Source organism: Salvelinus sp. IW2-2015, linkage group LG24 (assembly GCF_002910315.2).
Source record: "Salvelinus sp. IW2-2015 linkage group LG24, ASM291031v2, whole genome shotgun sequence".
In the NCBI taxonomy this organism is placed as follows: Eukaryota; Metazoa; Chordata; class Actinopteri; order Salmoniformes; family Salmonidae; genus Salvelinus; species Salvelinus sp. IW2-2015.
The window spans coordinates 4187338-4203054 of record NC_036864.1 but is presented as its reverse complement, the minus strand read 5'-3'; the positions used below and the strand labels follow the sequence as shown (position 1 = coordinate 4203054).

The following is a 15717-nucleotide window of genomic DNA, read 5'->3' as shown; positions in this document are numbered from 1 at the left end:
AAGAACTTCWACAATTCCCAATACTATTTGAACCCTGGCCCTTTTAACCCCCCTCTTTTGTGGTCAATATGTTATGAGTGGGAGAGCTGCCTGTATCTCACTGCACAGCATGTTAGCTAGAAACTTTTTTTCTCTCTCCCAGTTAGGTTACGGGAAAGGGAGCTTTTTTTTCTTCCATATTTGGTCATATGGAGTACAGCCAGTGAGCAGTAGCCTTTTGATGGTGTACAAAAAAAAACATCCCTATTTTGTGTGGGATTTGTTCTCCTTGGGCCGTGCTGCTCTGATACGGGCTGATTGTGGATCTGACGTTGAAAGGGCACCATTAAGGCACAGATCAAGCCTTTTAAAACACAACGAGGACAGGYGAAAATGCCTCATCTCATGTACTGCAGTTGCTCGTCGTTCTGAAACTAGCTGCATCTTTACAATGTCATTAAGGGTTCACTGTATAKACTAATCCTAATGCAAATGYCTCTCTTAAAAGCAGCYTTTWWWWWYYYYWWAWMMTTTWKRTGACATCCTCCTTTGTCCYCTCTTCTCAACTGCCAACAGCTATCTCATTTGGACTGAGTATTGAACTAGGGTTGATGGTTTAACCCATGAGGATGTGAATTAACTACGGCATGGTGGGAGTATTGTCTTTGCTGACGAGCACGACGAGTCTCCGACATGGTGCTTCAAAGACAGACATGTAGCAAAGGTTGAAGCTGATCAACTGAGGAAAGCCGACGTACTGGTGTGTGTGTGAGTGGCTGTGTGTGTCAGGCCGAATAGGAAGCTCCCTCTGGGGGGAGAGACGTCATAACACGTTTAACAGGTTTAATAAGCATTACTGGAGAGGAGAGGAGAGGAGAGGAGAGGAGAGGAGAGGAGAGGAGAGGAGGAACAGAACCGTGTTTGGGACCAAACCAGAAGAGTAAAAATAGATTATTCCAATGACTAATGTTCTATTTAAAACACCAATTGAACATGCCACGCCATAAAAACCCAAGTTAATCACACTGGCATTGGGAAATGTATCAATGTTCCAGCATGGGGCTAAATTTGTAATCTCTTATCAGAATGATGAAATGTAAGGCATTCTGGGGGCCTTTTTTCCTTTCCCAAAAGGGTTATGTGAGTAATTTGATCAACATGTTACATCACACACTAAGTTTAGMAACTGAGATGTCAAGCATATCAGTGAAAGAACCTTGTCTAGCACAACACTGATTGGACAGCAACATTCAGTAATACGTTGGATCAGTTTGTGCCTGTGATGATTACAGTGTGAGTCGGTGATGGATTCTCAGCTGTGAGCTGTTACAGGTAACCTTAGGCCATAGCTAGCAGTCAGTCTGAATATTAATCTGGGAAAGGAGATGTGTCAGGGATTGTGAACCATTGTCTGGGAATGCATGCAGGAGTCTCCTTTTTCATCCCCAAGTGGAAACTCCGAGGCTTGGACCTCTTTTTTTTCCCTTTTTATTTTTCAGCCCCAATATTTTCCCCTCACTCTTCYATCTTACAGCCAAAGTCAYCACAATAGCAATCTGTGGTGATTTGGGAGGGATCGTGTGTGATCATCAGACTAAGTCACTAATGARGGTGRGTCTTAAGAATTCAAGGACGCATGACAGGCAGATTCTTACCCAGAGCCCCTCACCCAGTTTAGTCAGTCCTTATYTTGMCATTTCCAATGGGCTCTCAGCTCTCCAATATTCTATGAATAGTGCTTTAATTTGCCGAATTCTTCCGTATTAGAGCTAACCGAAACCTCTCGCGGAATGAATTTCTTTTGGAGCGGAGAGAGCCCTAACATATGAAGCAGATGGTATTGAGATCGAGCTGAACAGAGCTGAGCTCAGATGCTTTTGGCCACCTCATATCCTGCCCAAGGAAAGATGTGTCCCCGCTAAAGTCTTCTACTCCGACACCACAGGATCTGTCCTCAGGTCAACTGAGTTGTCTGACATCCCCCTTGGCGTCAGTATGTAGGGGAGAAAGTATGTGCAGTCACACACACACACACACACACACACACATCCATACACTCCTCCTCCTCACATTCTCCCAGTGTTGACGATGAGCACGTAGTCAGCAGCTGGTCGGATCATGCCTTTGCGGTCCAACAGCAGTGTCTGTACCGTGACAGACGGGTGAAGGGGAGACAGAGGCAAAGCGAAAGAGAGTCAGAAATCATGGCCTCCCCCATGCCTAAAACTCCAGTGAATTGATGTGGCCACATCCCGGCGTGTTTCACTGCCTGGGCTGGGCCAGAGGCAGTAAATGTGTTAATGGAGGCGGMGCACGGGGCCGACTTGTGAGAGGAGAGGCAGATCACGCTGAACGGGACCAAGGGAGGAGAACCTCTTCCAAACACATCATTACAGGTGGCGATGGACAGGACACATGCACGTTGGCTGGGCGCACAGAGACACACAGACCAAGACAGACACATACTCCCAGATGTTCTCAGAGATGGAACATTCCTCTGCCCTCTGTATTGCTATCCACATTTGGATACATACCCATACCCCTACAGGTATCTTCTTGGTGTTTGCCCAACTCAAACTGCCCCCTGAGCACCTGCATAGCATTAGTCAGGCAGTCTGCAGTCAGTCAGTCAGTCAGTCTGCCTATAGAAGACCATGGTATCTACTACAGCTAAACCTCTGCTCTGTTRCTCTCCTCTGTGTATGAGTAGACAGAGCGCAGGCTGTGTGACTGTGAGACAGTCCTGATGYCTCCTGTATAAACACTGCTGGGTGGGGAATCCTGGCCTGTCACCTGACTGACAAGGAGTGAGTTACACTGTGCAGGGCTTAGTTTAGKTCCAGAGGGGACGCTGCTCAGTCTCATTACTGTACAGGCCATTAGCTGGTCTACTGCACCGTAATACAGACATCGTCAACACAGATACAGTACACACAGACCTGACCTAAGACCTGAGTCCACCATAAYACATCACACCAATAGGTTTTACTCCAGCAGGTCTGAGATCAGTGTAATAGGATTTTGGCTCACCACCTAAATGACACCGCACCGGGATCAGGAGGTGACACACCTACAGCGTTAACAGACAGACAGAGCCCTGACTCAGAGTCAGCCAGTCAGACAGCGTTGAGGAGCTCAGTTGGGGTGACCTGGCCCAGGTGAATGTCATAGTCTAGACAGATTCCACTGTCTTGGCTCTCGCACCKCACTCATTGACGGAACTGGGTCTCGAAACAGAAAGAGCCTTTTGATCACTAGGTTTCATTGGAACACTTTAAGTGAATAGCAGCCTGGGGGGGGAATGGCATGGAGAATGGCGTTTTAGTAGTTTTCTCCTTTTCCACACAGATTTGAGACCCCCCTCCTTCTCAACGTGGAACAGGCTGAGGCTGGAGTGACTGACAGACTGACTGACTGGTGCTCAGATTCTCTCTCCAGGTGAGAGTACGCCTCCTGTTTCCTCCCTTGGGCAGCTTCTCCCTCACCCTTTCCCCCCTTCCTCCCTCCCTCCCTCCCCATCCCTGTCTGTCAGTGTCAGAGCCAGACATGATTCATGTCTCCAACCGGAGGACGGGGAATTGGGGATACTGTTGTTGCGGCCGGAATCTGTTGCTCGGATAATCATGCCATTGTCAGGAATTTAATGGAATGGTTAGATTAAATTACAATATGATGATCAGGAGGAGGATGAAGAGGAGGTGAACTCAAGATTGTGATGATCAAGATACAACACCCTTCTTGGCCTCCAACTGCTCTTAAATGCCAAGTAAAAAACTAAATGCATGCTCTTCAACCGATTGCTCCCGCACTGCCCGCCCGTCCAGCATCACTACCTGGACGGTTTCTGAATTTAGAATATGTGGACAACTACAAATACCTAGTTGTCTGGTTAGGCTGTAAACTCTCCTTCCAGACTCACATTAACATCTCCAATCCAAAATTAAATCTAGAATCAGCTTCCTATTTGGCAACCAAGCATTCCTTCACTCATGCTGCCAACACATAACCAGAAAACTGACTATCTACCAGATCTTGACTTCGGCGTGTCATTAATAAAATCGGCTCCAACACTCTACTCAGCAAATTGGATTGCAAGTCTAGCCAGTGCCCAATCCGTTTTGTCAGCCAAAGCCACTGGTTCCATGTCAATCTATTAGAGTCCTTTGCTATAAGTAAAGCACCGCCCTTACGTGCAGCCTCACTGGTCCACCACTCCCAGCACACACCCACCCGTAGCACGTGCTCCAGCAGTATCATTTCTACTGGTTACACGCCCCAAAGCCCAACTCCTCCTTTGGGGGCCCGGCCCTTTTCCTTCCACGAGTTCTCTCTGCTGCCAATGACTGGAACGTATGTATGCAACCACAAATGCTACTCGAGACAAGTTCTAGGGATGAGGCTAGTATGCTCGCACCAACTAACTTATAAGCATCTCAGCTGTCGAGAGCAAGCTCCACTACCATCATTGCATCCTGTACAGTAGTCCCATCTGTATTAATAGCCCAACCCACAACTACCTCATCCCCTATATTGTTATTTTTTGCCTCCTTTGCACCCCAGTTATCTCTAACTGCACATTCAATTCTGCTGCACGTCTACACTCCAAGTGTTTATTGTAAATTGTAATTACTTCGCCATATGGCCTATTTATTGCCTTATCTCCCTAATCTTACTCATTTTGCACACACTGTTATAATAACTTTCATATTGTGTTATTGACTGTAACGTTTGTTATTTAATATGTTTGTTAACCTGTGTTTTGTGTCGCACTGCTTTGCTTTATCTTTCGCGCAGGTCGCGGTTGTAAATGTAAAATAAAGGTTAAATAACAGGTTTTTTTTTTGGTTAAATAAAAAAGATGAATGAGGATGAATTATAGTGGTAACGATTGCCTGAAAAGAAGGTTTATTGTACATGGCGCATACCAAGGCTCTCACAGTAGCCTATGGATAGACTAAAAGGAGTAAGAGTGACAGCAGCCTACCTCTCCACCCCACCTGAGAGGCCCAGACAGGGGCCAGAGCAAAGAGCACATAGCTCACATTCCACCAGCATCTCCTAATGAGTAAGCCCCAGCGAGGGAGAGGAGGTGAAGGATGCCTTGGCCTCACTCTCCCTTTCCCTCTCTGCTCCTGCCACACAATCCCTGGGTCTTGTGCCAGCCCACCACTGACATGGCAGATACCTGGGATACCTCTATATCTCCCAGCTCCCTCCCTCCAACCACACCTGGCCAACCCTCACACCTGTGTCACCATGGCAATGTGCACACAGCTTGCGCTTACCTGCAGGTACAGGCCGAGCCAGGGAGCTGGGAGGGTGGGAGCCGGCCCACAATCCCCTTTTCTTTTCTTCTCTTAAAGGGAAAAGAACAGAGCATTCCTTGGGATGCCAAAAGTAGACACCTTAGGCAGAGTCCCATAGCATAACCATGTTTGCTTTCATGTCCCCACTACAGTAAACTGTGCATGTTGGTGCTATCTAAGGATATATTGGAATATATTCTAAGTAGGCCAAGTTTGTGTTGGCCTCAATGTTTTCTCTTTTCTTTCTGTCTGTCTTTCTTCCATTCTGCCTCTCTCTTTCTCGGGAGTTAATTTTAGTCCCACGCTCAAGTCGTCCAGAACGGCTGCAGTCAAGAAGTTGGTGGTTGGCAGTCCAAATATTGTGTCATTTTTAATCCGTTTTGGACTCGGGCAATCTTTGGATAAGATGGACTAAAAGCTGCTGTTGTATCCCAGTAGAACTCCCTCTCCCCTCACGCTCTATTTTTTTCTGTTTATCCGGTGAAGAAGTGTCAGGGTGTAAGTTATCTGCTGACAGGCCTGCCAATGTTAACGTTACATTTGACAGCTTTTTTCCCCCCCAACAACTTTAAAGTGCTTCGTCCTCTGGAAGAATCTTCTGGAGTTGTTTTTAAAATGGCATGTGAATTAGTAACTTGGAGCTTCTTTCAAGATGCTGTGCTGACATTCGGAGGTTAAAATGCTGCATTCCTCAAATAGTTTCCYAGGCATAGTCTTGAGATGAATGTGTTTGTGCTAACGTGGTGAAGACAAAGTTATTCGGGTTGTGTGTCACAGTGATGACTCGTGGAAAAAGAGGCTTCCTATGCTGTTTTACTCGCAGAGCAAAACAGCACGTCGGACATTTCACTGCATATCAACATTGCAATGCCTCTAAGAATGAAATGGTACCAGCTCTCTCCTCGTGAGTAGAGGACACATCGTTTTGGYTGTTGTTAACACAGACCTCTCCTGAAATGATAGGGGAGAATGAAGCTAGCGTTGTCTGGATAACATCGACATGGCTTTTAATATAATGTTCCTTAAGCGCTGGGTAGTGCCAGACAGAGTTGCGGCAGAGCATTCATTTGACTAGTAAATGTTTCATTATTGCCGTTGTAGCTCTCAYGAGCTGGCAGAGAGAGTGGGGAGAGGAAAAAGTCATCGGTTTACAGTAGAGAGAGAGAGTTTACAGTGGCAAGAGAGTGGAGTGAGAGTGGAAGAAAGAGAGCTTAGTTCAGAGGGAAGAGAGAGAGAGAGAGAGAGAGACCTTAATTTACAGTGGGCAGAGAGGGAGAGGAGAGAGGTGGAGAGAGAGAGACGACAGTTTACAGTGAACAGGGAGAGGCAGTTCTATTATGAAACCCTCAGAGGGAAAGTCAGAAAGATGTAATTCCAGGAAGCTCTCTCTCTCCATTCTTCTGCTCCATGTATGTTAGCTTTGACAGAATATGGGTGGTCCTCTCAAGCAACCAGTGCAACACTGACATATCTCCATTTTATTGAAGGCTATACTCTGGAATGCAAAAAGAAATCACSAATGTAGACCTACTGCTCTCCACTCTCACAGGCAAACTCAAAATCCTGTTGAATCTAATATCAAATTATGATCTATGCATAAATCATTATTCTTAAATATTCCCCAAATCATACTCATACTAATAGCGCGCTCTCAGTCCCAGTGCTGCTTCTAGGAAGTATGTGATTAAACTAACGCTGTTGTAGGCTTTAGGGTTTTCATTATTGCTCTCATTTTGTCTAATTACAGTTGTACGAATTGCCGAAATCCAAGTGCCAATTTTCTTCCTCCTGCAAATGGCGTAAGTGTATCTAAACATAGAGAGCAAATTATTGCGGTGTTGGAAATAATCTAGCCCAAATCACACAGGCATCGTAGTTTGACTATGATAGCCCTCTAGTTAAAATGAGAAGGAGGTGGGGTTTGTGAGAAGAGAGAGAGAGAGAGACTAGCCCTGGGAGTGATGGGTTTTGTTTAAAGCATACCTCCCCTGTCCTCGTGTGCGTGTTGGAGACCCTTTCTGGTCCTCTCTCTGTGTGAGGCTACAGAGGGGCACAGAGCAGGAGGCTACAGCACAACTCAGGAAGCCACCCTGCCTCTCTAAAACTGATCCCAGATCTGATCCTAGCCAACCACTGACAGCTCTGTAAACAAAACAGGACAAGTAATAGAGGTTTGGGAAGGAGAGAGCAAGGGGAGAGAGAGAGAGAGAGTTACAAGAAAGGAAAGGAAGGGAGGGAGAGTGGGAGGGAGGGAGGGGAGGAGTAGAAGGGCGAAAGGAAGAGGTGTTTGCCTTTTCTGTTGACTGCTGAAGCCGGTGAAAGATTGTACAGCAGCAGGAACTCTTTGTGTTGTAGCCGTGCTGGGATAAAGCAGTGGGAGAGAGGCTGGAATGGTGTAAGAGGGAAGAATATACAGTATATTTCAAGGTCTAATCAACTGCTAAGGTATAGTACTGTAGCCTTTCACTCAATGTACTTTACGATTGGCTTTAGTAGTAGGCTAGATTGGGGTTGTGTACAGTTGTGTTATCGTAAGAGAAGAGCGTAGGTTGATGATGACAGGCTAAGGATCTTCTGGGTGGTCCCGCTCCTCTCCTCGGTCACGTACCCAGGGTATTTTTAGTGAAGACCGTTAACATCCTGTGCTAACATCTCTTCCTCCCCACGCGATTTCTCCTCCTTTCTCCTCTGTCATTCCTTCACTTTCTCCCTTTTTGTTTTTTGTTTTATAGGGAAATGTGACTGTGTGTCTGGCTTGGAGAGAGATCAATGAACCGTAACTGTACTGCAAGTATTGGGGGGGAATGTCGTAGTAGGCACACGAACATGCATCCCTGTATCGAGGTCTAGAGCAGAGAGACCTCAGGGTCGTTTTTCACTACGCATCAAGCAGAAGAAAACTGAAGGAAAGAGGGAGGAACCTCCTACCATTAAGAAACGCCTATTTTAGTTTTTCTGTTGRAGAACCTTTTAAAATGTTTTCCGTTGCATGTCCTAATGAATATGACCCAGCAGGATACAGAGGTACCGGATGGTGATAAACTCGTATGTCCTTCCAGTATATAAACTAAAACGRCATTAARGATGATGTCATCCTGCAGGGCGTAACCATGGACGACGACTTTGAGCGGCGCAGAGAGCTCAGGAGGCAGAAGAGGGAGGAGATGCGCCTGGAGGCTGAACGGTAAGGCTGGCCTCCTCTTCCGCCTCTTCTTCCTGTCTCCGCTTATTGCTCTTCCTCCTCTTCATCTTCATCCTGCTCCTCCATCTCTTCTCCAACCTCTACTCCCGCTCTTCTTRCCTCTCCTCCTACATCCCTTCTTCCTSCTCCTCTTCCTACTCATCCTCCTCTGAACCTCAAACCTCTTCCATATCCATCAACAACTACACACACACTTACATATCTGCAATATTATTGTCTTGTCTCATTGGAGTTTATCATTATAAACTGGGTGGTTCGAGCCCTTAATGCTGATTGGCTGACAGCCATGGTATATCCGACCGTATACTATGTGTATGACAAAACATTTATTTGTACTGCTCTAATTACGTAGGTAACCAGTTTATAACAGCAATAAGGCACCTCTGGAGTTTGTGATATGTGGCCAATAAACCACGGCTAAGGGCTGTGTCCAGGCACTCTGCGATGCGTCGTGCGTAAGAACAGCCCTTAGCTGTGGTATATTAGCCATATACCACACCTCCTCGGGCCTTATTGCTTAGCCACTCTGAACATGACGTCATAACGGTAAATGTGCAGCCAGAGGGAGTTGCAGGTACACGTGTTGTCCAGAGGGGGTGTTGATGGCACAGCGAGTGCTGTGACCATATGACCTCAGTGTTCTTCAGAGCCCAGTTGAAGTCAGTTAAAGGACTTTGAGCTGGGCTCAGGTTGTTACAGGTCCCTGTGATCTCCATGCCAAGTTGGAACCAGAGAGCCGACCCTTAAATAGTTTGGACTCTCCTCAGGGCTTTAAAAACATCACTCAGCAAATATTGGCTTCCTCTCCTCATGCAGGCAATAATCTACCACTGATCTGATGACATGTGTTGTGTTCTCTCTCTCGCTCTCTCGCGCTCTTACTCTCTTACTCTCTTACTCTCTTACTCTCTCTCTCTCTCTCTCTCTCTCTCTCTCCTGACTCAATACGTTCTGCTTTGTCTCTCATCGTGTCACTGGTAGAATGTACTGTTGACCTCATATAGAAAGCCTCTGTGCGTCCTCAAGTCAAATGAGTTACTGTAATACATGACAAGCCCAGACATTTCAGTTGAGCTCATCTAAAATGGATCACCTCAACCATGTCTCCTTTTACGGAGCAAGGACACAGTAGACTACTTAACACCAGGAGCTTAGCTTGCTCAGCCTGTCTGGGTAGCTTCATCCCTTATCCCGATTATACTTACGAACAACAGTCATTTAACCTGGCAACACGCATCATAAAACATGAATATGCATCARGGGCAATAGGATATGCAAATGTMTATCTCTGGAGGTCCAATCCTTTACTGAGCGATATGGCAGTGACATTAACTGAAGATATGATAAGTACTCTCTGCAAACAGGAGCTACTGAACAAGCCTGAACTTGTCTGTAAAGCCTTGGATGACACTATGTTGCTGTTTTGATTGGCAAGCTACAAAAGTGTCCGTGCTCACTCTTAACATGTGTTGACAATACAACAGAACAGATTAACCGGAATGACGTTTACACTCACGGGTGGCCAAATAGAACTATCAAAAAGCCACGCCCCTACTAAGCCACACCTCCAGTCTTCTGATCTGACCTGATGGATCATAGCTCATAAACCCAACTGGTTGGGTAAAACATAACCCAACATGTGTTCTGTCCGCTATTTAACCCAGCATTTTGTTGTGTGGTTTATATATATATTTTTAAACTTGATATCTATGACATTGTCCTCCTGATTTGTAAATACTGTAATGTGGCTGGAAACAAAAAATACTTCCCAGTCAACTTAATCAGTGAATATAATAATCTTGTACATTTTAATTGTGACGTGTGATTATGTTGTACAACAAGTGTTAACTACTGCAGCAATGTTGGCGTCTATTGTTGTACCTTTGGGCGTGTGCCTATGCCTCATTGCTCCAGCTCAAACCAGTTGATTGAACGGTAACTTAATGCAGTCGTTATATTTCACAACAGATCATAAAACCCGTGTTTTATATTATTTATATTATCCCACAGTGTTTATATTATATGGAATTTGGTAGAAAGAACAGACTGTATATGAGAGAGAGAGAGAGAGAGAGAGAGAGAGAGAGTAAGAGTAGTAAGCTATAGGCTTGATGGGAGTTTGTTCATGTCTGTTTATTTAGTTAAAGGAGTCATTTCAGTTGGCGGGACCATGTGCGATTTTCAACCGACTCATGTTATTGATAAAAGATTACATCGCTATATTTTGCAAATATGCTGTAACAATCAATATTTCAATGTCTCTCATTGTAAATGAGAGTAGGCCGTCATTGTAAATAAGAATTTGTTCTTAAAAAAACACATGTCTTGTTGGACCAATCGAGTCAACCATCACCAAATACGATGTAAAAAGAAAACAAACACACACACACACACACACACACACACACACAGAGAGGAGACACAGAGAGGAGACACAGAGAGAGAGAGGAGACACAGAGAGAAGAGGAAGAACACCAGAGAGAGAGAGAGAGAGACACAGAGAGAGAGAGAGGAGAGGAACACAGAGAGAGAGAGAGAGAGGAGACACAGAGAGAGAGAGAGAGAGGAGACACAGAGAGAGAGAGAGACACAGAGAGAGAGGAGAACACAGAGAGAGAGAGAGACACAGGAGAGAGAGAGACACAGAGAGAGAGAGAGACACAGAGAGAGAGAGAGACGACACAGAGAGAGAGAGGAGACAACAGAGAGAGAGGAGACAACAGAGAGAAGAGAGAGACACAGAGAGAAGAGACACAGGAGAGAGGAGACACAGAGAGAAGAGGAGACACAGAAGAGAGAGGAGACACAGGAGAGAGGAGACAACAGAAAGAGAGAACAGAGAGAGGAGACACAGCGAGAAGAGAGAGAGAGAGGAGACACAGAGAAGAGAGAGGAGGAGACACACACACAGAGAGAGAGAGAGGAGAGACACACACAACAGAGAGAGAGAGAGAGAGAGAGAGAGGAACAACACACACAAGAGAGAGAGAGAGAGGAGACACAAGAGAGAGAGAGAGACACACACACACAGAGAGAGAGGAAGACACACAACAGAGAGAGAGAGAGGAGACACACACACAGAGAGAGAGAGAGAGAGGAGAACACACACACAGAGAGAGAGAGAGAAGAGAGGAGACACACACACAGAAGAGAGAGAGAGAGAGGAGACACACACAGAGAGAGAGGAGACACACACACAGAGAGAGAGAGAGAGGAGAACACACACAAGAAAGAGAGAGAGAGGAGACACACACACAGAGAGAGAGGAGACACAGCAGCACAGAGAGAGAGGAGACACACACAGAGAGAGAAGGAGACACACACACACAACAGAGAGAGAGAGAGGAGACACACACACACAGAGAGAGAGAGAGAGGAGACACAACACACAGAGAGAGAGAGGAGGAGACACACACACAGAGGAGAGAGAGAGAGAGGAGGAGACACACACACAGAGAGAGAGAGAGAGAGAGGAGACACACACACAGAGAAGAGAGAGAGAGAGAGAGGAGACACAACACACAGAGAGAAGGAGAGAGGAGACACACACACAGAGAGAGAGAGAGAGAGGGAGACACACACACAGAGAGAGAGAGAGGAGGGACACACACACAGAGAGAGAGAGAGAGGAGACACACACACCACAGAGAGAGAGACAAAGGAGAGAGAGGAGACACACACACACACAGAGGAGAAGAGAGGAGACACACACACACACAGAGAGAAGAGAGAGGACACACACACAAGAGAGAGAGAGGAACACACACACAGAGAGAGAGAGAGGAGACAACACACAGAGAGAGAGAGAGAGGAGACACACACACAGAGAGAGAGAGGAACAACACACAGAGAGAGAGAGAGAGAGCGAGAGACACACACACAGAAGAGAGAGAGAAGAGGCGAGAGGAGAACACACACAGAGAAGGAGAGAGAGAGACACAACACACAAGAGAGAGAGAGGAGACAACACAGAGAGAGAGAGAGGAGACACACACGAGAGGAGAGAGAGAGAGACACACAGAGAGAGAGAGAGGAGACACACAGAGAGAGAGAGAGGAGACACACAGAGAGACGAGAGAGAACACAGAGAGAGAGAGAGACACACAGAGAGAGAGAGAGGAAGACACAGAGAGAGAGAGAGAGGAGACACACAGAGAGAGAGAGGAGACACACAGAGAGAGAGAGAGGAGACACAGAAGAGATAGAGGAGACACACAGAGAGAGAGAGGAGACACACAGAGAGAGAGAGAGACACACAGAGAGAGAGAGGAGACACACAAGAGAGAGAGACAAAGAGCAGAGAAGAGAGGAGACACACAGAGAGAGAGAGGAAGACACACAGAGAGAGAGAGAGAGGAGACACGCAGAGAGAGAGAGAGGAGACACACAGAGAGAGAGAGAGAGAGACACACAGAGAGAGAGAGAGAGGAGACACACAGAGAGAGAGAGAGAGAGGAGAACAACAGAGAGAGAGAGAGGAGACACACGAGAGAGAGAGAGAGACACACAGAAGAGAAAGAGACAACAGAAGAGAGAGACACAGAGAGAGAGACACAGAGAGAGCACTCCAGTCTATACAATAAGATCTGCAGTCAGGGCTGCCAAACACTTTTACATTATAAGTGTTTACTAGTAGAGATCACAAGGAGCTGTTTCCTAGTCGCTAGGCCCTGGAGGAGGGGTGTGTGTGTGTAGGCATCACAGGAGGTTGGTGGCACCTTAATTGGTGAGGACAGGCTCGTGGTAATGACTGGAGTAGAATGGTATCCAACACATGGTCTCCAGGTGTTTGATGCTATTCCATTTCAGCCATTATTATGAGCCGTCCTCCCCTCAGCAGCCTCCACTGGTATGCATGCATGCTTGGTTTACTGTATTGCCCGTGTACATGCAATATGGAGGTCTGAAAGTCCTGGAGGGGTTCAGCCAGATTGAACCGTCATCAGGTGGTGAAGGCTTGACAAGCTCCATTCGCCTCCTTTAGCCCAGTGAGCCAAGATTCTTGTCTGCTCTGTGTGCCTGTGTGTGTGTGTGTGCGTAGAGAGAGAGAGAGGCCTAGGAGTTCCCCAGCACTCGTGGCTCTGCGTTGTGTCAGACCCCGTCTAGAACAGAACAATCTGTCTTGTTGACAGAGAGGTGAAGCTCCAGTCCTAATCACCAGCAGGCCAGAGACTACCAGGCCAAGGTGGACTCCGCTTCACCGTCTACTGTGTATTTCTGCTGGGTTTAATACTCTGCACATGCTGGAATTCAAGTTTGATTGGATGAATCAAGCACAGTCTAATGAATGTAAAGGTATCCCCTAAGGAATGTGGTATAGAAAGCAGTGTTTGTGTTTCTGGTCACTGTGGACCCAGGGGTTACCTGACTGGGCTTTTTGTACTGCACTCTGTGACAAATGACATACAACGATACAGCTGGGATCTCAGGCTGTCTGGTTGGTGTCCTGCACAGTGGAGTTCACATACTCTCCTCTGCCCTCTGTGACTGACCAGGGCTATGACAATGTAACACACACACACACACACACACACACACACACACACACACACACACACACACTGGAATGTTTTGACTGTGGTTTTTATTTGTACACTTTAAAAAATGATATTCTGTTGGAATGTTCCCAAACCATGTAACCCTGTCCTGTGTTCTGTCATGTCACACCCCTTTTTGTCTGGTGACGGAGCCCAATGCAGTTGACTCGATTTATGTCACATTTCATAGCTGAGGCAACATGCAAAACAGTTCTGTGCAGGCCAGTGTTTGTCAGTCTCCTGCCCTTTGAGAAGCGAAGCTACCATTTTTCCCCCATCTCCTCCACATCTGTGTGCAGGTCAGGTCTCCAGAGAGGCCAGGAAATAACACCCATCCTCAGTGAATGGACTGTTCCAAACAGACCCAAACAACACCCATCCTCAGTGAATGGACCGTTCCAAACAGACCCAAACAACACCCATCCTCAGTGAATGGACCATTCCAAACAGACCCAAATAACACCCATTCTCAGTAAATGGACCGTTCCAAACATGCCCTCCCCAACCGGCAGCCTGCACCATAAACTCACTGGGCCTGCTTGTGTCTGTTAGGGCCTCAGCCCAGCTCTGAACGTTTGGGGTGGACTACAGTAGGAGCAGTGGTCTGGTTGCCTCACGTTTTGGTGCTCCTGTGACCCACCCACTCAATTTCGGGGAAGTTAATTTTGCCCCACAATGTATATAATGCAAACTAATGTGTCTAGACAAGACCCATATTGTCAAGCTATAACTCAAAAGGAACTCGTACCACAGTGGGAATCTCACCATGGGAAGGACTGTACTGGCCCTTGCTCAGTTGCTCAGAAATAAGCGCAGAAGCTATAGAGGTGTGTGATGAGCAGGTTAAAAGGTATGTAGGCCTATGGAGCACTGATAACACGATAAGGGTCGACAGAATGTCAGTAGACTTCATGATAGGGGAAATGACGCTGCTCTCTCTGGGCCTGGAGGAGAAAGTGAAGGACAGGGGCGAGCGTGGGAATGGGCCAGACGTTTTGGCAGTAAACCCCTCCCTGTGCACTCTCTCTCTTTCAATCTCTATCTATCTATCTCTCTCTCTCTCTCTCCATTTTAGTCCAGTAGAGGTGAAGAAGTATTTTCCCATGGGCTTTCCGAAGTTGTTTTCACAGACATTGCTGAGAAATTTTGTTCGTAAAGAAAATATATGGAAATCTTTTCCCCTAATGTGTTTGGTGACTGGACCTAGTGTGACTGGACATTTCTACTTACTCAAGTAGTCAGGAACTGAACACAACATTAGGCTTAAATCAACTTTATTGTACACATTGTAAAAACGGACAACAGCAACAAATTCTGTTACGATATAAAACAAATGCAGAAGTGTTTACTGTTGAAAATGTCACACACTTTGCAATAAAACGATTACCTTCATCCTCCAGCGACAGAGTTTACTCCACAGGGAAAACATCTTTGTGTGATGGCCAACATAAGTTATGCATGTCATTGCAAGGGAAGCTGGCTAGCCAAAGTCAGGCTCCTACTGTATAGGAAGATTTATTATCTTGAATATGGGATAAGACCTCTCCCTATTTTCTCTCTCTCTCTGATGGGAGGAGAGGCCGTACTGAAGTGGTATGTGGTCTATAAGGAATGAGGATATTGCATTGGGGCCTTCGTTGGTGCATCAGTCTGGAGTCAAGAGCGCCAAGCGTTTACTTGACAAGAATGCTAA

General features: G+C 46.4%; 1 protein-coding gene across 9 annotated transcripts in view; it reads left to right on the top strand.

Moving 5' to 3' along the window:
* The window catches only part of LOC111951268 (non-muscle caldesmon), a 57773-nt gene that overhangs the window by 16460 nt on the left and 25596 nt on the right, over positions 1-15717 (top strand). For 7 of the 9 annotated variants that reach the window (XR_011474021.1, XR_011474022.1, XM_070434770.1 and 4 more), the window contains exon 2: positions 8387-8469. Coding sequence is in view for 7 of the 9 variants with exons in the window: in XM_070434770.1 (XP_070290871.1) it covers positions 8396-8469 (74 nt within the window). In the remaining 2 variants the exon portion in view is untranslated. Of the gene's footprint in view, positions 1-3325; positions 3418-7542; positions 7731-8386; positions 8470-15717 lie in introns of those variants that run through there. The other 2 variants (XM_070434768.1, XM_070434769.1) reach the window with 2 other exon arrangements.